Source organism: Arachis stenosperma, chromosome 3, assembly GCF_014773155.1.
Source record: "Arachis stenosperma cultivar V10309 chromosome 3, arast.V10309.gnm1.PFL2, whole genome shotgun sequence".
NCBI classification, from domain to species: Eukaryota; Viridiplantae; Streptophyta; class Magnoliopsida; order Fabales; family Fabaceae; genus Arachis; species Arachis stenosperma.
This window is the reverse complement of record NC_080379.1, coordinates 74,557,044-74,579,905: the sequence shown is the minus strand read 5'-3', so window position 1 is coordinate 74,579,905 and position 22,862 is coordinate 74,557,044. Positions and strand designations below refer to the sequence as shown.

At 39.4% G+C, this 22,862-nt stretch overlaps 1 protein-coding gene and 1 non-coding gene across 2 annotated transcripts; one reads left to right on the top strand and one right to left on the bottom strand.

Annotated features, from left to right (window-relative positions):
* The first annotated feature begins 15,828 nt into the window (after positions 1-15,828).
* On the top strand, positions 15,829-16,584 carry LOC130966265 (uncharacterized). The gene has a single exon (XM_057891053.1). The coding sequence runs from the start codon at positions 15,829-15,831 to the stop codon at positions 16,582-16,584; it is 756 nt and encodes a 251-aa protein (XP_057747036.1).
* Positions 16,585-22,413: 5,829 nt separating this feature from the next.
* Positions 22,414-22,521, bottom strand: LOC130971716 (small nucleolar RNA R71). Its single transcript, XR_009082929.1, has one exon. It is a non-coding gene; the product is annotated as a small nucleolar RNA R71 (small nucleolar RNA).
* Positions 22,522-22,862: the final 341 nt, after the last annotated feature.

Sequence of the window (22,862 nt, the reverse complement as noted above, 5' to 3'; positions counted from 1 at the left end):
GAACATTCTTAAGACTGAGAAGAGAAGCAGTGGCCAGAGGTAAAAGAGTGGTTGGTGAAGAAGAAGTAGAAGGTCCAACTCAAACCATGAAGGAGAAGCAAACAACTACTATGAAGAAGCTATTGGCAACCATGCTCCACAAGAAAAGAGGGTGCTAGGCTCCTACATAAACCCCAACCCAGGGAATTGTGGGAGTAGCATCCTGAGGCTTAACATAAACACCAACAATTTTGAGCTAAAGCCACAACTCATAACTCTCGTTCAGAATAATTGTTTGATGCAAGTGGAAACTGTTTCTCAACAAATTTCCTTCGGCAAGTGTACCGAATTTGTCGTCAAGTAAAAAATCACAATAAGTGAGGTCAAATCCCACAAGGATTGATTGATCAATCAACTTTAATTAGAAGAATGTTCTAGTTGAGCGAATTCAGGATTTGGGTTGAGATTTACAGAAAATAAAATGGCGGGAATGTAAATGACGGAAAAAGTAAATGCTAGAATTAAAGGGCTGAAAGTAAATGACTGAAAATAAATTGCAGAATTGTAAATGGGAATGGGTGTTTGCTCATAAAAGTAAACGCAGAAATTAAAGAGAATGGGTGAGATCAGAATTGGGGAGTTCATTGGGCGCAGGAGATGTTGCAATTCTCCGGATCAAGTTCATTTTTATCTCTTCCTCAATCAATGCACTCATTGATCTCCTTGGCAATCTTAATTGATTGAATTACAATTTCTTGCAATTCAATCTCTCAAATCTTGATCAATAGCCAATTCCTTGGTCAATTACTCATGAGAAGAGATGAAGTGTGGTCACTGATTATACCACATGCATTTCCCAAATCAAGTATTGAGAGGATTATAGTCACATATCCATCCAAACCAAATTTGATCCAGCATGAGAAAGCATTTCTAGCTTGATCTCTTCATTCCTCTTTCAAGGCTCAGAAGAGATCCAAGTTTGAATAGTTTCTTTTCCAAGATAACTACCTAATGGGATGAAGATCGAAAGCTTTCAAGTAAAATCAAGAGAAAAGATAGAAGAAGAATAATGAAAACTAGTATTGATCCATCAAATTACAACAGAGCTCCCTAACCCAATGAAAGGGGTTTAGTTGTTCATAGCTCTAGAAAATGAAAACAAAGATGGAGAATACATCCTGGAACTAGAAGAGCAGAGAAAGTAAAATACAGAGAGTAGTGCTATTTTCCAACTTCCAGAACTCCTCAAATAATTCAAAGCTACTCCTATATATACTACTCTTCTCAGCTTCTAGTTGGCTCTTCAAGTCTTGGGCCTTTGGATCATGAGTTTGAAGCAGTTCTCTTCTTCATTTGGGCTTGGCTTTACCTGCAGAGAGAAAGTGTGAAATGGGCAGAGACTTTAGCTCAGGACATTAGGGGTGTTAACGTTTAGTGAAAGTATGAATTCGAGAACGTTAGTGACACTCAGCATTGTCACTAACGTTCCAATGTACCCTTTTGCCTCACGTTAGAGCCCACGTTAACTAGGTTAACGTGGCTTCTAACGTGGCCTTGCCAACCTTCGAGAACGTTAGTGACACTTAACATTGTCACTAACGTTCTAGTGTGCCCCTATGTCTCACGTTAGAGTCCCACGTTAACTAGATTAACGTGGCTTCTAACGTGGCCTTGCCAACCTTCGAGAACGTTAGTGACACTTAACATTGTCACTAATGTTCCAGTGTGCCCCTATGTCTCACGTTAGAGTCCTACGTTAACTAGGTTAACGTGGCTTCTAACGTGGCCATTCTTAGCCATCCCCAACGTTAGTGACAATGTTGAGTGTCACCAACGTTGGCTTTTCTTTCACTCATCAATGTTAGCTTCCACGTTAACTGAGTTAACGTGAAAGTTAACGTGGCTCCTTGGGGTTTTGTGGGTGCTTCCAACGTTAGTGACAATGTTGGGTGTCACTAACGTTGTCGACCTCCCTTGCCTCTTACGTTAGCTCCCACGTTAACCAAGTTAACGTGGGAGTTAACGTGGTACATTGCACCTTAGGCCAACGTTAGTGACAATGTTGAGTGTCACTAACGTTGGCTTCCTTCCCCCTTTTAATGTTAGAGGCCACGTTAACTAAGTTAACGTGGACTCTAACGTGGCCACTTATGATCATTGGCCAACGTTAGTGATAATGTTAAGTGTCACTAACGTTGGCTCAAAGTCCCTTCTTCACGTTAGAGTTCACATTAACTTAGTTAACGTGACTCTTAACGTGGGCAATGATGGCTTCGAGAGAGTTATTGGCAATCACTTTTCTCATTAACTTTGCAAGTTACCTCCCATTCCACGTTATTGGTAACGTTAATTAGATTAACATGACTGCTAAGTGGTTCTTCCTTGCTTCCTTTGGTCCTGAAATCAAGTAATAGAGTGCATCAAAGTTCTAGTCCAAGTCATGGGTAATGCAACATACAATTTGTCACTAAACTCATGCAAAATCCTCATGAAATCATGTAAAATGCATAATGTATGCTTGAATCAAGGTATAAGTGAATATCTACCCAAAACTAGCTTATTTCCTAAGGAAATGCATGAAACTACCCTAAAAACAGTAAAGAAAAGGTCAGTGAAACTGGCCAAGATGCCCTGGCATCACAATACCAAACTTAAAGCTTGCTTGTCCCTAAGCAAGTACTGGAACAAGAGAATGATGAATGGAATGCCAAGAGAAATGAGTCATTCTTGTGGAAGTCATGTCACTGATTTTATGGTGGTTTCATGCATAGCAACTTAGGTTCATTCCATTACTGGCTTTCAGACCTTTATCATGTCCTAAAAACACTGGCTTTGCTTACATCCCATGAGACTTTTATTGATCCTTTTATTGTCATTTCAGGGCTTATTTGTGTTCTTCAAGCTAAGTGCTCTGTAAGGGGGCAACTCTTTAAGATAAGCTTTCAGCCAACACTCCCGAACCAGTTGGTTCAAGGTGCTAGGTGTTGAGACACCCCTAAGGACTTACTCCCTCAAGTCACTACAAGAAAATAAGCTTTTTGCCACGCTTTTAAAGCGTGCCGAAAAGTGCTAAAAAGAGTGCCGATAGCTTTTCGCCACGCTTTTTGAGCTATCGGCACACTTTTAAAAGGGTCACATCCGCCAGCGTGCCGGTTGCTCTATCGCCACGCTTTTGTGGATCTATCGGCACGCTTTCTTTTTGGCCACGCTTTCAACTCTTGCCACGCTTTTAAGCGTGGCCATAGGTGTTAACTTATCGGTACGCTTTAAAAGCGTACCAAAAAGTTCACATATCGCCACACTTTTGAAACGTGCCAAGAAAGCTGGTTTTCAGTACACTTCAAAAGCGTGCCGATAGAAAAATATACGGCTACGCTTTTTAAGCGTGCCGATTAATGACTACAAGAAGATATGGCTACGCTTATAAAGCGTGCCAATAGCTACATAAACCCTTCCCTAAGCCACTCCATATCACTTTCAACATTGGGAAAGCCACCATAATCAACATTAAATAACCAATCATTATGCAAAAACTAAATCATGTTATTAAAATAAACTTTATATAAAAATACAAAAATAAACTGGCACAAGAAAATTGAAAACTCTTTTTAGAGACAGTCAATATCACAATCCGCAAATAGCTCTCTTTGTTCCCAAAAAACTCGAGAAAATTCAAGTAATCTACATAAAGAAATCCAAAAACAAATAAAGATACATTATTTTAGAGACTGTTGTTAAAGAGCATTTTTGTTCTTGTTTTGATCCTTCCACAGCTGGGGTTGCTGCTGCTGTTATTGCAGCCGCTGCTTTGTACATGATGAGTTTCTGAATGACTGCTTTGTACATGACGAGTTTCTGAATGGCAAAGTTGTTTGAATTAGTCCAAGAAGAAAACAAGTAGGACCCTTTGCTAGCTAAGACACCAGGGTTTATGCACAAAAAGGAGAAAATTATATACTTGCCTCATTAGGTTCTGTAAAGAGTACGATGCATTAGTGTCTTCCAAAAATTTTGAGACAAGAATTCCAAGACCTCGTCCTCTGTCTCTCAATTTCTGTTTTCTCATTTAAGTTAGTTCAAATTGTCCCAAAACATCACATTGTGGTCAACCAATATAATTAAGTAATTAACTATGTAGTATTATAGCATGGAGTAAAAAATCAAGAGAGGTGGTCAGATACCTTGAATGCATCTTCATCGATTCTATCATCTCTAATATAAACAGGAATTTTAGCTTTAAACAAGTCTAAATAGTTTAACAATAATAGCAATAGCAATAGCAGTCAGCAGCCACTAATAACTCAAACCCACAATTTGAGTGCATAACCTCAAATAAATAAATAAATAAATGAATAAATAAATAAAGCGCTTAATGTACTAGAATAATTTATCATGTTCCTATTTTGACAAATATTACTTAATATACTAGAATAAAGTATGTAAGCCAAAAAATATTTTCCTTCCCTTTTTACAATAAAGGATGAACTCTAATCTTTGGTCTCTTATTTAGATTTATGAAAATGACTCCAAAAGTGTTAAAGTGGATTTTTAGAGAGAAAAAGAAATTAAACCTAATCATGATAGGGTAGCATTTAAAAATATACTAATTTTTATCGTCATTCCATTTCGTTTCATAGACTATACAATAATAATCAATTTGTACAAAGCCTAATATAGCAAGAGACAAAAATCTCATTCTAATTAATTAAGGTATAACTACTGTTTATGGCCTAGCTAGTAGCATCAAAGATGAAAAATTGCTTCTCTATTGTCTCAAATAGATCTCATTACTCACATTTAGTTAGGACCCCAACAAGATAAGTACATGACTGTTCTTAATAATGAATTGAATACAAAATATTCTGTAAAATTTGATTAACTTGGTCAAAAATTTTAGAAGGTCTATATGATCGAAATTCAGTATATGGTTTTCTTTGCTTTTTAAAAAAAAGAAAAGGAAGAAGAGAGAAAGGAGAAAGCCACTAATCAAACTCTTATCAGATGCAGTGCTTTGTTTTTATAAGAAAAATTACTAAAAATCAAATAAGCAGAATATCATAAAACAAGGCTAGATTATTACAAGAAAAGTCTTTATAAGGGAAGTTTTAGGACAAAACAAGGACCTACCGGTTCACTGTATGTACCAACAAATCTCATTAGTATATTTGATGTTCCATCATATAATAAGATGCAGACTTGAACAGAAGCTGAAGAAGCTACTGCAGCTGCCTCTCTTGCTCTTTTTGATGAACTACCCTTGGGAAGAACAGGAAGTCTTGGGGGAATTGCTGATTCCAATATAGCAAATCTGTCACAGCATGTATCCCAAGCAAGAAGCCTTGCAGTTCCAGAGTCAACAATTGACCAGTCACTAGCCATGTATACAGAGAAGTAAGGAAGAAAAATGTTTCATTAAAAGCTATTCATATCATTGAAAGGAAAACTTTCAATTTTTGTACCTTCAAAAGATGTTGGAAATATGAAGAATGTCGGTGCTGGTTCCTGTTCTTATAGACCAATCTTTGCAGAATGCCACACTCACATTGGAGTTGTGCAAGCATAGGTGTTATTCTTGTCTCAATTATTTCAAATTCAGTACCCATCAAGTACCTTCAATTTAAAATATGATTCACTGATAAAGCAATTGAACAAAGGAAAAATAAACACATCAAGTACCCATCAAGTACCCATCAAGTACCCTTCGTGTTGAGTGCATTCGTTTCAGGACTCTTGCAAGTCTTGCTGGACAGGTTGGCTTCACGCCAAATTCTGAAACTATTTCATCAGATAACTTCAGCAGCCAAGAAGCTGAGGTTCCAGTTGCTATTAGTGAAGACAAGTACATAGTAAAAAAAGTTTTATCTAAATTAAGTAGGGTAATTAATTCATATGGGGAAAATTCATAAACTCAATATTTATAAAAAGATTAATGACAATACGATAATCAACAATAATCAATCTAACAGACCAGCAACAATAATAAAAAATATTTATATGGATTGTGTATGAAATTAACACAAACACACCATCAACAATAATCAATCTAACACAAATAGTGAACACAGACTCAAACTCAAAATAGTTAACATCGAATTCCATTGAAGCACACATAATAGCAGCATTGCATTGGGATGCTCCTCAAAATAATTAACATCAAATCTGCACTGCATTACTCACACACATTTAATCAAACACATGGTGGGCAGTAACAGTGGCAGTGATAGAGTCTAAATAAAGAAACGAAAGAAACCTCAAGGGTTGAGCGCCGAGTGAGGGATAGGTAGCGATAGACAGCGCCGATTCAGGGAGGACACGCCGAGGGATCAGCATCGATAGAGCAGCACCGACGGGGCAGCGCCGATAGAAGGTTGCGAGAGAGGGTGCAAGGTTGCGAATCTAAGGAGGAGGCTTACATTGAGGGTGCGACGCTCAGTGATGAAGATGATGAAGGCGATGCGAATCTCATTGATGAAGATGATGAAGGCTGTGGGATAATGAAGGCGGTGCGATGAACATCGATGAACATTCGACGACGCAGCTTCACTTTTAGGGTTAAAAGGGAATTTTGAAATTAAGTTAAAATATGCTGTTGTTATCACTTTAGGCTTAAAATGAAACCTTAGTAAAAAAAAGTAAAGTGTAGACAAAATGGGTGGGGAACTAAATTTTAGGGGAGGAAACTCTATCGGCACGTTTTTGCAGGGTGCTAAAATAAACACAGGATATAGGCACGCTTTAAAAAGGTGCCTATTAGAAAGCAAATTAGCCACATTTTATAAGCGTGCCAGTTTCTCTCTATGGCCACGCTTTTTAAGTGTGACAAAAAAAAGCGTGGCCAAATTTTAAATCAGTAGCCACCCTAAAAAAAGCGTGCCAACAGCCTTCTATGGCCACGCTTTTCAAGCGTGGCAAAAAAAGCGTGGCCAAATCACAAATAAGTGGCCACCCTCGTAAAAGCGTGCCCATTGACCACTTTTCGCCACACTTTAAAAGCGTGGCAAGAAAAAAGTGTACCGATAGACCTTTTTTCTTGTAGTGAGTCTCTCCCCCATACATACACACCACAGGCATCTGGTTCATTTATTTTCCTTCTTGAGACCTTGGTGTCCAGCACCTCTTTGGGTTACTAAATGCTCTGTAGTGAGGGTTACTCTTGATAGTGGATTTTCAGCTGATAATCCTGAGTTAGTTAACCCAAGTTACCAAGTGATAAGGCACCCCTAAGAGCTTATTCATCCAAGTAAATCCCTCACACAGGAACACCACAGACACATGCCTCAAGATTAAAACCATTGGTGCCTAGCCTTATTGCTTACTCTTTTTCTTTTGTTTTTCATTGTTCTTTCCCTTTCTCTTATTAGGATCTTGTTATTGACTTAGTCTCATGGGTATATTCAAAGTATAGTATTCAGGCCAGATATTTGTCTTCCCACCTTATGGTCGAACCAACTTAGCTAACTTATGATCACACCAAAGACTCATGAATGCACTTCCATATTATGAACTCCACTCTGGTCTTTTTAAAATACAATCATTCTCTTTTTCATTTGATTTAAAAGACAAGCATACAATAAGTAAAGATATGATGCAATAACATAAAGACTAGCAAGCATAGACTTTTTCAACAGAAAACTTAAATTGCATAATTGAAAGTTGTTCAAACTAGTATGGAAGCATGTTCTATTTCATACAAGATCTTCCTTATTTCAAAATGGAAAAAGAGAGACCAAAGAAGGAGCTCCACCACCTTTTACTCATGTGGTTGCCCATGCTCTCCTTCTTGCTTGTCCTCTTGGTGTTTTTCTTGAGTGCTTGTGCTCCCACTTCCTTTGCCTTTCCCAAGCAGTTTCTTCCAGAAGCTAGCATCTTCCATCTTCTTCTTTAGTGTGTCCTTCTGCTGTTTCACCTTCCTTTCTTCTTGTTCAACAAACTCTTTTTGGACCTCATCATATGTGGGAATGGCATAATGTAGATGATGCATATTGCTGGACACGTAGTTCAACCTGGCCTGAGTGTTTACGTTGAACTCCTCCCTATGTAACTGTCTTCCTTCATTCAGCACATTGAACTCATTGAATGATTTCATTTGAGCTAGTTGTCGCTAGTTGAGTTCTTGTAGACGTTTATCTTGACGCTCTTGCCTCTCAGTAACTTAGTGGATGGCTTGAGTGAGTTGGGAGTATTGCTCCTGTTGCTGCTCCATGTGTTGTTTCTGCCACTCTTCTTGTTGTCTCGTCCAGTTGGACCGAATGTGAAGTATTTGCTCTTGTCCCTCCATTTGTCTCATTCCCAAATCCTCAATGGCTCTTAGAAGGTGAGTCATATTTAAGTTGGCTGGGTCATAATGCTCTTCTTGTTGATATTCTTCCTGATGATATTCCTCTTGATGAGTTCCTTCCTTAGCTTTTCACTTTCCTATATGTGGCCTTCTTTGTTGCTGAGCAGGTGTGGTATAGACCAATCGCTCGAGTGTAACTGGCCTCCCTGGGTTCACCCAGTCTGGATTGCTGTCCTCAAATACTGCCTTGGCCTTGTTGCACAACCTGAGAATGGTGCTAGGGTACCAGAGCCTGGCACTTGAATCAGCCTTCTCAAATGAATCTTGAATCGCCTCAGCGATGAGTTCATGCACATTGATCTCCCCACCCTGTACTAAGCAATGCACCATAGTAGCTCGATTGATGTTTACCTCTGAATTATTTGCAGCTGGTAGAATGGACCTCCTTACGAGTTCAAACCACCCCTTGGCTTCAGGGCTAAGGTCTCCCCTCTTGATGAACTTAGGTCTCCCATCTGTGTACCTCTCCCAATCAGCTGCTATAACACAGATGTCCGTCACTATCTCTGTGAGCTCATCATTGTCAGGGCTTTTACTTATCCTTTCCTGATAGCTGGCCTCATCAAAATGAGGTGATTTCAGGTGAAGAGCTCTTGTTATGGCATTTGGGATGAAGTCCACCTCCTTTCCTCTCACGTAGCTTTTGAAGGTTGAGGCCTTGGTCTTGTCTTCTCTTACTACATTTGCATAGAATTCTTTGATGAGGTTTCCATTAATCTTCCCCTCTGGACTTGTGAGCAATTGCCACCCTCTCTCTTCGATTTTCTCCCGAATCTGTGGTGACTCATTTGCATTGATTTGGAAGATTAATTCTGGCAATATCTTTCTGACCCTTATCCGCTCAAATTCACATTCATGAAAGGCAGTTTTGAATCTCTTCTCATCAAATGGAACACTCTCCATGGGTTCCTTTCTCTTTTGCCTCTTTGAGCTTGATGATGTCATGAATTTGAGTTGCTGTTTTGAGGTGATTTGAGGATACGGATAGGTGAAGAATAGGTTGGATAGGACAAATTGTGATGAAGGGGTTTAGCACGCCAAAAGTATGAAGTGTGGAGAGTGGGGATTTGAATGTGAGGAGTGAGGCTGCACTAAGGTTCCCTTATATTGGGAGATCATGAGAGAACGGAAGGTGTGGATTGCAAGAATGGTTGCTTGATGGACGGTTGGGGTTGTGCATGAAGGAAGGACAATGATCATCACTTAATGAGAGTGAATGGTTCGGTCTTCAAGGGTCTCCTTTCTTCAATATTGCATGGCAACGTTTCCCCATGCGTTCCTTCTTGAGACAAGTGTGTAGTTCTCTTCATGAAGTGGCCGAACCTCCCCCATTTAATTGTCCAATCAATCCCCATCAATGCTCCTTTTCTTTTCCCTATAAAGACAAAATAAGAAAGGTGAGAAAAGATATCAAAACGACAACATGAACTTTACGGCTAGAATAAAAAAAAGTGAGAAAAGATTAAATTGTATATTCATGAATTTCAACTAACTAACTAACTATTTGTGGGTCCTTATATGCATATTGATGGCACCATGGGGTGACACCAAACTTAGTTTGGAGCACTGTGATGAAAAGTTTTGTTCAAAGCTCCCAAGTCTAGCATGCATCTTGGTTTGCTTTGAACACCAAACTTGTTCTTCACTATATACTGCACAATAAGGTTTTCAACAAGTGTTTGTCAAGTTTGGGTTGGAATTCATAAATATTGACTTATTCACTATCTTCTGAAAGCATATAAAAAAATGGGTTGCCTCCCATGAAGCGCTTCTTTAGCGTCACTAGGTTGACGTTTCTCCCTCATTAAGGTGGTTGGTAATGCTTGAAGTCCTCCCCTCTTGCTGTGGACTTGTATCCATTGGTTGTATCAATGATCTCTACATGTTCCAGGGAAAGAACTTTGTTGATTGTGATGACTTTAAGTAACTGAGATGGTACAGTGGGGAGATTAGGGGGGATATCTGGGAGGTAAGCTGAGATCACTCTATCCCCTGGAGAAAAGTCTTCCATAGGGATCTTTTTGTTCCTCCACCTCCTTGGTACCTTCTTCCTTGTGTCTTTTGATATTACCTTGCTCTTGATGACTTCTTCTTCTAAGGGGGTTTTGATGTTGTCTTCACATCCCTCTAGAGGTTTAGGTTCCTCCAACTTTTCCTTGAGCTGTGGTGGTTGCTGTTTCCCTTGTTTATCAACCAAATGGGTCTCCAGATAGGTTGGGTGTGCTTCAGTGCTTGCTTCCTCCTTCAACATCTCATTATGATCTTTGCTTGGTTCCTTGTGCTCTTGGTCTGCTTCTTGTGAGAATTTGAAGATATTAAAGCTGAGTCGTTCATCATGGATCCTCAATATTAGCTCCCCTTGCTCCACATCTATGAGTGCTCTAGCTGTAGCTAGGAAGGGTCTTCCCAATATGATTGGGTGAGTGTGACTCTCTTCCATGTCCAGGATGACAAAGTATGTTGGGAGAAAGTATTTCCCAACCTTTAGCAACACATTTTCCACCACTCCTATTGCTTGCTTTTGAGTCTTGTCAGCCAGTCTGATGACCACATCAGTGGGCATTATCTCATTGATCTGCTACCTCTTTACCAAGGATAATGGCAGTAAGTTGATGCTTGCCCCCAAATCACAGAGTGCTCTATTGAACATTGTTTCTCCTATGGCACAGAGGATGTAAAAACTCCCTGGGTCTTTTCTTTTTGCAGGCAACTCAGGTTGAATAAGGGCACTACATTCCTTGTTCAACACTATAGTTTGGCCTCCTTTGATTGATCTTTTCCTGGAAAGAAGTTCCTTCATATACTTGATGAATGCAGGCATTTGTTGGATGGCCTTGATGAATGGTATGCTCACATACAGAGATACAAACAAGTCTAGGAACCTTGAGTATATTCTCTTCCCCACAGAACCATTGAGCAGTTGGGGAAATGGTGCATAGAGCTTAAGCAACTCTTGTTGTGAGATTTCTAGTTCTTGGTGATCTCTATCCTCCTCCTCTGTTGAGTTGTCTTCAAGTTGTTGGGAGAGTTTGCTTTGCTTGTCTTCATCCTCTTGATCACTTGTAGTGACCATTTTGCAATCTTCCCATCTTACTTTCTTTGCTTCTCCTCTTGGGTTTTTCTCCGTATCACTTGGGAAGCCATCAGTAGGTTTGGGAATCTTCTCAGCTAAGCATCCCACTTGGAATTCCAGCTTCTTGATGGTCTCTCCCTGGTTCTTAATATTGGCTCGCACCTCCTCTTTGAACACCTTGTTTTCTTAAATCTCTTGGCATATTCCTTCAAGTAAGGTTTCAATCTTAGAGAGCTTGTCATCAAATGATGGTGGATTGGGAGTAGAGGTGTTGTTTTGGTTTTGATATGGGTGTGGAGAAGTGTTGTTGTGGAGATGTTGATATGTCCTCTGTGTGAATTGTTGATGAGCTACATTGTTGTTGGAGTTGTAACGTCTCTAGTCTTGGCTTTAATCTTGCTGATTACCCCACCCAAAGTTTGGGTAGTTCCTCCATCCAGAGTTGTAAGTTTTGGAGTATGGATCATGGTTCTGTCTAGGTGAATTTCCAATGTAGTTGGCTTGCTCCCAGTCACCTTCTTCTCCTATGTTTACTCCTTCTTGAGTTAGTGATGAAGTGATGGCTGCTGCAACTTGGTTCTCTTCCACCTTCTTGGTAAGATCTGCTAGCTGCTTGGTGATCATCTTGTTTTGGGCTAACAGTGCATCCATGTGGTTCAGCTCCATTACTCCTCTAGTGTTACTTCTTTCAGAGGCATAGAAGTAGTCATTCTCAGCAACTGTTTCGATGACATCTATGGCTTCTTCAGTGGTTTTCTTCTTGTTCAAAGAGCCTCCAGATGAGTGATCCACAGCCTTCTTTGACTCATAGGAAAGACCTTCATAGAAGATGTAAAGTTGGAACCACTCATTAAACATCTCTGGTGGGCATCTCCTTGTTAGGTCTTTGAACCTTTCCCAAGCTTCATAAAGTGTCTCCCCATCTTGCTGTCTAAACGTCTGCACTTCAGTTCTCAGCCTATTGATCCTTTGAGGGGGGTAAAACCTTGCCAAAAACTTATTCTCCACCTCCTCCCAATTTGTCAGGCTTTCTTTTGGGAAGGATTCAAGCCATTTGAATGCCTTGTCCCTGAGTGAAAAAGGGAACAAGAGCAGCCTATAGACATCCGGGTGGACTCCATTGAACTTCACTGTGTCACAAATCCTCAAGAAGGTGGTCAAGTGTTGATTCGGATCTTCTTGAGCACCTCCTCCAAATGAGCAATTATTCTGCACAAGAGTAATGATCTGAGGTTTTAGCTCGAAATTGTTGGCATGTTTGGTGGGCTTCTAAATGCTGCTCCCACAGTTGCCTGGGTTTGGATTGATGTAAGAGCCTAACACTCTTCTATCCTCCCCAGCATGATTTGCTCTACCTCCTCCCCCATGGTTATTAGCCTCTTCTTCATGTTAGTTTTCCATGTTGCCTTCCATGTTTAGTTCAAAGTGTTCCTCCTCCTCTTCAGCACCGATTGCACGTTTTTCTCTTGCTTCCATACTTAATCTAAGGAGGGTCCTCTTTGGTTCAGAATCGAAGGAAGTTGAAGCCCCGCTTCTTCTCCCTGTCATACAACCAACAAGTACAAGCAAGTAACAATATGTGCAGATAGTATTGTTGTCAGAATTACTGTTAGTTGTGAGTGATGCAATATATCAAACAGTTAGTGGGTTAGTAAACTGAATGGTAAATAACAAAGAACACGAAAGAGAAGAGGGGGAAGGGAAGAAGTTAACTGAGACAGAAAGTAAATTAATCAAACAGAAAGTTAAATCAATCAAAACAAAAATGCTCAATCTGGTGATCTCCTAATTTAATCATTGTTGATGCACAATCAATCCCTGGCAACGGCGCCATTAACTTGATGCAAGTGGAAACTGTCTCTCAACAAATTTCCTTCGGCAAGTGTACCGAATTTGTCGTCAAGTAAAAACTCCCAATAGAGTGAGGTCGAATCCCACAGGGATTGATTGATCAAGCAACTTTAATTAGAAGAATGTTTTAGTTGAGTGAATTTAGGATTTGGGTTGAGATTTGCAGAAAATAAAATCGCGGAAATGTAAATGACGAAAAACGTAAATGCTAGAATTAAAGGGCTAAAAGTAAATGACTGAAAATAAATTGCAGAATTGTAAATGGGAATGGGTGTTTGCTCATAAAAGTAAACGCAGAAATTAAAGAGAATGGGTGAGATCAGAATTGGGGAGTTCATTGGGTGTAGGAGATGTTGCAATTCTCCGGATCAAGTTCATTTTCATCTCTTCCTCAATCAATGCACGCATTGATCTCCTTGGCAATCTTAATTGATTGAATTACAATTTCTTGCAATTCAATCTCTCAAATCTTGATCAATAGCCAATTCCTTGGTCAATTGGTAATGAGAAGAGATGAAGTGTGGTCACTGATTATACCACATGCATTTCCCAAATCAAGTATTGGGAGGATTATAGTCACATATCCATCCAAACCCAATTTGGTCCAGCATGAGAAATCATTTCTAGCTTGATCTCTTCATTCCTCTTTCAAGGCTCAGAAGAGATCCAAGTTTGAATAGTTTCTTTTCCAAGATAACTACCCAATGGGATGAAGATCGAAAGCTTTCAAGTAAAATCAAGGGAAAAGATAGAAGAAGAATAATGAAAACTAGTATTGATCCATCAAATTACAACAGAGCTCCCTAACCCAAAGAAAGGGGTTTAGTTGTTCATAGCTATAGAAAATGAAAACAAAGATGGAGAATACATCCTGGAACTAGAAGAGCAGAGAAAGTAAAATACAGAGAGTAGTGCTATTTTCCAACTTCCAGAACTCCTCAAATAATTCAAAGCTACTCCTATATATACTACTCTTCTCAGCTTCTAGTTGGCTCTTCAAGTCTTGGGCCTTTGGATCTTGAGTTTGAAGCAGTTCTCTTATTCATTTGGGCTTGGCTCCCATTCCACGTTAGTGGTAACGTTAATTAGATTAACGTGACTGCTAAGTGGTTCTTCCTTGCTTCCTTTGGTCCTGAAATCAAGTAATAGAGTGCATCAAAGTTCTAGTCCAAGTCATGGGTAATGCAACATACAATTTGTCACTAAACTCATGCAAAATCCTCATGAAATCATGTAAAATGCACAATGTATGCTTGAATCAAGGTATAAGTGAATATCTACCCAAAACTAGCTTATTTCCTAAGGAAATGCATGAAACTACCCTAAAAACAATAAAGAAAGGTTAGTGAAACTGGCCAAGATGCCCTGGGATCATTGTTCCTTTGAAGGAAATGCATAGAAGAACCCTAATCAACATCTGACTACATTTTTTAGGATTTGTGACACTATAAAATCCAACGGTGTTCATCCGAACACTTACAAATTGCTCTTATTTCCCTTCTCTCTTAGGGACAATGCATCAAAGTGGCTGGAATCATTTCCTAAATAAAGCCTCACCACCTGGGAAGATGTTGTTAACAAGTTCCTAGCAAGGTTCTACCCTCCACAGAGAATCAATAGACTGAGAACTAATGTCCAAACTTTTAGACAACAAGATGGAGAGACTCTCTATGAAGCCTAGGAGAGATATAAAGATTTGACAAGGAAATGCCCCCCAGACATGTTAAATGAGTAGGTGCAACTACACATCTTCTATGAGGGGCTATCATATGACTCCAAGAAAGCTCTAGACCACTCCTCAGGGGGGTCATTTAACAAGAAGAAGACAGTCGAAGAGGCCATAGATATAATAGAAACTGTTGCCAGCAACGAGTATTTCTATGCCTCTGAAAGGACCCAAAAGAAGGGAGTGATGGAGCTCAATTCCATGGATGCTTTGTTAGCTCAAAATAAAATGATCACAGCTCAGCTGACAGCTCTAACCAAGAAAATGGAGAAGAATCAAGTCTCAGCTGTCCAAGCTCAAGCACCTTCACAAGAGGGAGAATTCCCAGAAGTTGAAGAGGAATGGGAACAAGCCAACTATATGAACAATTCCTCTAGACCACCATACGACCCCAATGCCAACACATACAACCCAGGTTGGAGGAACCACCCAAATTTTAGGTGGAAAAACCAACAAAATCACAACCAAGACCATAAGCCATACCAATCTAACCAACACAACAACCACAACTCTAACCATTAAGCAAACAACAACAGAAACCACAACCCACAAATTGCACCTTACCATTCCAACCAACGACCATACAACAGCCAACCCCAAGATGCTTCACCTCCAACCATGCAACCTTGTGACATCAACAGCAACTTTGCAAGATTGGAAACTGCCATAGCACAACTAAATGGGACCATTACCATTGTTGCAGATAGACAAGTGGAAGCTGACAAGAAGATAGATGCACTTCAAGAGGAGGTCAGGTCCAACATAAGAAACCAAGGGGCAACCATCTCAAAATTGGAAGCATAACTAGGGACCTTGTCTAAACAGCTGCCAATGCCCACACACACCTTTCCAAGCGACACCATGGTCAACCCAAGATGGGAGTGCAAAGCTATCACACTAAGAAGCGGGAAGGTTGTGGAAGGAGCAGTCCCAAGTCTAGACAAACAAGAAAAGGAAGCTGTAACTAAAGCTAAATTTAAGGAGGAAGAAGAGACCCTTGCACCAATTCCACCAATGCAAGTTCTAAAGCCTTATGTGCCAAAAGCACCATATCCACAAAGGCTGAGAAAATATGGAAAGGACAACCAGTTCTCTAGATTTTTGGAGATCTTCAAGAAGCTTCAAATCAACATCCCCTTTGCTGAAGCATTAGAGCAAATGCCACTCTCTGCCAAGTTCTTAAAAGAGCTCATGACAGAAAAGAGGAATTGGGTAGAAAATGAGACTGTAGTGCTCGCTGAGGAGTGTAGTGCCATAATACAAAAGAAGCTCCCCCAGAAATTGAAAGATCCTGGGAGCTTCCAAATCCCCTGTATCATTGGGGATATAAAATTTGGGAAGGCACTATATGATCTAGGAGCCAGCATCAACCTCATGTCCTTAGCCATAATGAAAAGGATGAGGATAGAAGAAGTAAAACCTACAAGAAAGGCCCTTCAACTAGAAAATAGGACCTTCAAATTTCTCCATGGTGTGGTGGAGGATTTGTTGGTGAAAGCAGAAGAGTTTATCTTCCCAACTGATTTTGTTGTGATTGATATAGAAGAAAAGGCTAACACATCAATCATCCTAGGAAGGTCATTCCTAGCTACTGTTGGAGCCATAATTGATGTTTAAAAAGGGGAGCTAGTCTTAAGATTACATGAAGAGAATATGGTCTTCAATGTGTTGAAGGCAATGAGCTACCCCAAGGAATCCATTGATGAATGCATGACGGTGGACACAATTGAAAATCTAGTTCAAGGAGTCCTAGAGGAAAAACAATGTGAAAAAATCAAAGAGCAAGATCAACAAGCCTCATGTGGTGAGTTACCACTAGCGACTATGGAAGATTCAATCATGATGGACAAGATGAGTAAAATGGAAGTTGAGGCACCAAAGTTAGAGCTGAAAACTCTGTCTCCAAGTTTGAAATATGCCTACTTGGGTGACAACAACACATACCCAGTAATCATCAATTCAAGCTTGAGTGAAGAACAAGAAGAGGAGCTAATCCAAGTGCTGAAACAACACAAGGATGCTTGATGCGGCGGAAATTGGTGAATTAAAAATTATTAAAATATATGCGTTGCAAGTATAGTTCTTAACTCACCAGAATTCCACTTATCAATTTAGAAAGGTGTCAAAGAAATTTAAATTTTAATTACTGCGAGTATGAATCCCAGGTCGTCTCCCAATGAGTTGCAGAAAAGTGTGCTATATTATTAATCAGATGTTTTCAAAAAAGTTTGAGTTGTGTAAACAGGAAATAAAATTGGAGAATTTGAATAATGTAAATAAAAGCCTTGATTGGGAGTTGATTAGTTGGAAGTCCCGCTATTGTTGGATTACTCTCTAGATTAATTGATAATTAAAGGTTATCCTGTTTAGTTATCTCTTACTAGGTAAAGGAAAGTTAAACAAGTTGGGATGCTATGGCCATTCACAAGTTGCAACCCACTTAATTAAAAGGGATTGGTGTTAGTGACTAGAGGGCAAGCCAACAATAACCCAATTACAATCTTTCTTTCAAGCCTTCCAACTCAATTGGTTCCTTTCAATCAACTCCCCATCAAGATAGGGAACTACTCGCTCATTGTGAATGTAAAATTCATAACATATGAAAAGGAATTAAAGAAAGACATTGTAAATAAAATCAAAATAGTCAAATAAAAATAAAAGTAATCCTTGTATTAAATAAATCCTAATAATATTCCAATGGTAAAATCAACAAAGCAAAGGACATGGAAGAGTAAAGCCAAGTAAAGAAAACGAACTAGAATGACGAAGTCTTGATGAGGTAATAACTCTTCTCAATATCCCATTTCAAAAAGTGATAGAAAAATAAAATCCTAAAAACTATCAATGTGTAGAGAGAAAAACCTAGAGGAGGAGTAAAAACTAGATCTAAAACTAAAACTGTGTAGAATGAAATTGTTGTGTCTGGTTTCTGCATGTTCTCTGGCTCTAGTCTGCTATTCTGGGCCGAGAACTGGGTCAAAACGGGGCCTAAAATCGCCCCCCAGCGGAATCTGTAGATTATGCAGATCGCGCACGTCACACGATCGCGTCATCTATACGGACGCGTCATTCGCGTTTTTCTTTGCCACGCGTTCGCGTCATCCACGCCTCCACGTCACTTGTGCTTTTCCATTCCGCGCGGTCACGTGAGCCATGCGGCCGCGTCACTGCGATTTCTCTTCTTTCGCGCGAACGCGTGAGCCATACGGCCGCGTCACTTCTCGCTGGTTATCTCCTCAATTTCTTGTGTTCCTTCCATTTTTGCTAGCTTCCTTTCCAATCTCCAACTCATCCATGCCCTATAGAGCCTGAAACACTTAACACACAGATCACGGCATCGAATGGGATAAAGGAGAACTAAAATGCATAATTAAAAAGTCTATAGGAAGCAATTTTCAACCATGTAATAATTTCAGGAAGGAAATATAAATGCATGCTAAATTAGTCCTTCAATGTGTATGCAAAAAAACCTACTTGAGGAAGGTGCAAAGCCCTCAAGGCAGCAAGAGAGAAGGCTAAGCCCAACAATGAATGAAGTAGTCTAAAAAGAAGTGTTGAAGTTATGGCAAGCAGGGGTAATCTACCCAATCTCAGACAGCCCTTGGGTAAGCCTGGTGCAAGTAGTTCCAAAGAAGGGAGGGATCACTGTTGTACCAAATGAGAGGAATGAACTAATACCAACAAGAATAGTGACTGGCTGGCGCATGTGCATTGATTATAGAAAGCTCAATGAGGCCACCCGGAAAGACCATTTTCCCTACCCTTCATGGACCAAATGCTAGAAAGACTTGTGGGGAATGAATATTACTGCTTCTTGGATGGTTACTCTGGCTACAACCAAATAGTTGTAGACCCTAAGGACCAAGAGAAGACTTGCTTATAGGAGAATGCCCTTTGGATTGTGCAATGCACCTGCAACATTCTGAAGGTGCATGCTCTCCATATTTTCAAACATAATTGAGAGGTTCATAGAAGGGTTTATGGATGACTTCTCCGTGTTTGGTGATTCGTATTCTAAGTGCCTACATCACCTCGCTCTGGTGCTAAAGAGGTGCCAAGAAACCAACGTAGTCCTAAATTGGGAAAACTGCCATTTTATGGTCACAAAAGGGGTGGTTCTTGGTCACAAAATCTCCAAGAAGGGCATAGAGGTGGACAAGGCAAAGGTGGAAGTAATTGAGAAGTTGCCTCCACCTTGCCATGTCAAGGCAATTAGAAGCTTCTTTGGGCATGCTGGGTTTTATAGGATGTTTATTAAAGATTTTTCAAAGATTGCTAAACCTCTCAGCATCCTACTTGTCTCTAATACACCTTTTGTTTTCAATAGAGAGTGTTGCTAGCCTTTGATGAGCTTAAAAACAAACTTTCCTCTGCACCTATTATAGCACCGCCCAGCTGGGACTTACCCTTTAAATTGATGTGTGATGCATTTGACTTTGCTATTGGTGCCTGTTCTAGGACAAAGGAAAGATAAGCTAGTACATGTTATTTACTATGCTAGCAAAGTTCTCAATGAGAATCAAAGGAACTACACCACATTTTGATCATGTTTTATGATTGAACCCTCTTTGGGAGGCTGGCCATTCGGCCATGCCTAGACCTTATTCTTATGTATTTTCAACGGTGGAGTTTCTACACATCATAGATTAAGGTGTGGAGCTCTGCTGTACCTCGAGTATTAATCCAATTACTATTGTTCCTCTATTCAATTTAGCTTATTCTTGTTCTAAGATATTCATTCGCACCCAAGAACATGATGAATGTGATGATTATGTGACGCTCATCATCATTCTCACTTATGAACGCATGCCTGACAACCACTTCCGTTCTACAAGCAAACAATGCTTGAATGTTTATCTCTTGGATTCCTTAATCAGAATCTTCGTGGTATAAGCTAGAATTGATGGCGGCATTCAAGAGAATCCGGAAGGTCTAAACCTTGTCTGTGGTATTCTGAGTAGGATTCAAGGATTGAATGACTGTGACGAGCTTCAAACTCGCGATTGTGGGGCATTAGTGACAGACGCAAAAGAATCACTAGATTATACTCCGACATGATCGAGAACCGACAGCTGAATAGCCATGCTGTGACAGAGCGCGTTGAACATTTTCACTGAGAGGACGGGACTGTAGCCATTGACAACGGTAATGCCCAACATACAGCTTGCCATGGAAAGGAGTAAGAAGGATTGGATGAAGACAGTAGGAAAGCAGAGAGGCGGAAGGGACAGAGCATCTACATACGCTTATCTAAATTCTCACCAATGAATTACATAAGTATTTCTATCTTTATTTTATGTTTTATTTATCTTTTAATCATTAATCCTCCATAACCATTTGAATCTGCCTGACTGAGATTTACAAGATGACCATAGCTTGCTTCATTCCAACAATCTCCGTGGGATCGACCCTTACTCGCGTAAGGTTTATTACTTGGACGACCCAGTACACTTGCTAGTTAGTTGTGCGAAGTTGTGATAAAGAGTTGAGATTGCAATTGAGCGTACCATGTTGATGGCGCTATTGATGATCACAATTTCGTGCACCAAGTTTTTGGCGCCGTTACCGGGGATTGTTTGAGTTTGGACAACTGACGGTTCATCTTGTTGCTTAGATTAGGTAATTTTATTTTATGTTTAAGCTTTTTACTTTTCGAAAATTTTTCAAAAATACAAAAAATTTTTATAAAATCTTAAAATAAAAAAAATGTTTTATGTTTCTTGTTTGAGTCTAGTGTCTAATTTTAAGTTTGGTGTCAATTGCATTCATCTAATTTTCAAAAAAAATGCATGCATTGTGTTCTTCATTGATCTTCAAGTTGTTCTTGATGATTTCCTTGTTCTGATCTTTAAATTCTTTTGTCTTGAGTGTTTTGTTGTTTCTCATATGCATTCTCAATCTGTTAGTGTCAATAGTATACAAACTTCTAAGTTTGGTGTCTTGCATGCATTGTTTATTTGATCTTAGTTTCATTTTGATTATTCCTCATCATTAAAAATTCAAAAAATTTTTAATTTGTGTCTTTTCAAGTCAATAATACAGAGAATTGAAGATTCAGAACATACAGCAGAGGAATTACACAGAAAAAGCTGGGCGTTCAAAACGCCTAGTAAGGAAGGAAAACTGGCATTTAAACGCCAGCCAGGGTACCTGGCTGGGCGTTTAACGCCCAAAGGGGTAGCATTTTGGGCGTTAAACGCCAGAATGGATACCATTCTGGGCGTTTAACGCCAGGATGGCACAAGAGGGAAGATTTTGTTTTTAATTCAATTTTTTTAAGTTTTCATAATTTTTCAAAATCAAATCTTTTTCAAATCATATCTTTTCAGTCATATATTTTCAAAATCAATTTCTTTCCATTTTTAAAAAATACTTGCTAACAATTAATGATTTGATTCAAACATTTCAAGTATGTTGCCTTTTCTGTTGAGAAAGGTTTAATGTCTGAATCATATCTTTTAAAATTTCTTGTTAGCTAAGTCATTAATTTTAAAAATCAAATCTTTTTAAACTATTTTTCAATCATATCTTTTCAATCATATCTTCTTAATCACATCTTTTTCAAAATAATTTTCAATCAAATCTTTTTGATTTCTAATTTCAAAATCTTTTTCAAAAATCACTTTATTTCTTTCCCAACTTTAATTTTCGAAAATCATTCTTCAGTTTTTCAAAATTTCTTCGAAATCTTTTACTTTAATTTCAAAAATTCTTCCCCTCTTCTCACATCCTTCTATTTATGGACTAACACTCCTCCTCAATGCACAATTCGAACTCTATCCCTCTTGATAAGTTCGAATTCTTCTACCTCCTCCTTCTATTCTTCTTTTCCTCTGACACTTCAAGGAATCTCTATACTGTGACATAGAGGATTCCATACTTTCTTGTTCTCTTCTCTTTCATATGAGCAGGAGCAAAGACAAAAGCATTCTTGTTGAGGCTGATCTTGAACCTGAAAGGACCTTGAAGCGAAAGCAAAGAGAAGCTAAAGCACTACTCTTTGTAGAGGAACTAACAGAAATATTCAAAAAAGAAGAAGACATGGCAACCAAAAACAACAACAATGCCAACAATGCAAAGAAGGTGCTGGGTGACTTTATTGCACCTACTCCCGACTTCTATGGGAGAAGCATCTCTATCCCTGCCATTGGAGCAAACAACTTTGAGCTTAAGCCTGAATTAGTTTCTCTAATGCAACAGAATAACAAGTTCCATGGACTTCCATTGGAAGATCCTCATCAGTTTTTAGCTGAATTCTTGCAAATCTGTGACACTGTCAAGACCAATGGGGTTAACCCTGAGGTCTACAGACTTATGCTATTCCTTTTTGCTGTAAGAGACAGAACTAGGATATGGTTGGACTTACAACCTAAAGAAAGCCTAAACTCTTGGGAAAAGCTAGTCAATGCCTTCTTGGCAAAGTTCTTTCCACCTCAAAAATTGAGTAAGCTTATAGTGGAAGTCCAAACCTTCAGACAGAAGGAAGGTGAATCCCTCTATGAAGCTTGGGAGAGATACAAACAATTGATCAGAAAGTGTCCTTCTGACATGCTTTCTGAATGGAGCATCATAGGTATCTTCTATGATGGTCTGGCTGAACTGTCCAAGATGTCATTGGACAGCTCTGCTGGAGGATCTCTTCATCTGAAGAAGACGCCTACAGAAGCTCAAGAACTCATTGAAATGGTTGCAAATAACCAATTCATGTACACTTCTGAAAGGAATCCTGTGAACAATGAGACCAATCAAAAAAAAGGAGTTCTTGAGATTGATACTCTGAATGCCATATTGACTCAGAACAAAATATTGACTCAGCAAGTCAATATGATTTCTCAAAGTCTGTCTGGAATGCAAGCTGCACCAGGCAGTACTAAGGACGCTTCATCTGAAGAAGA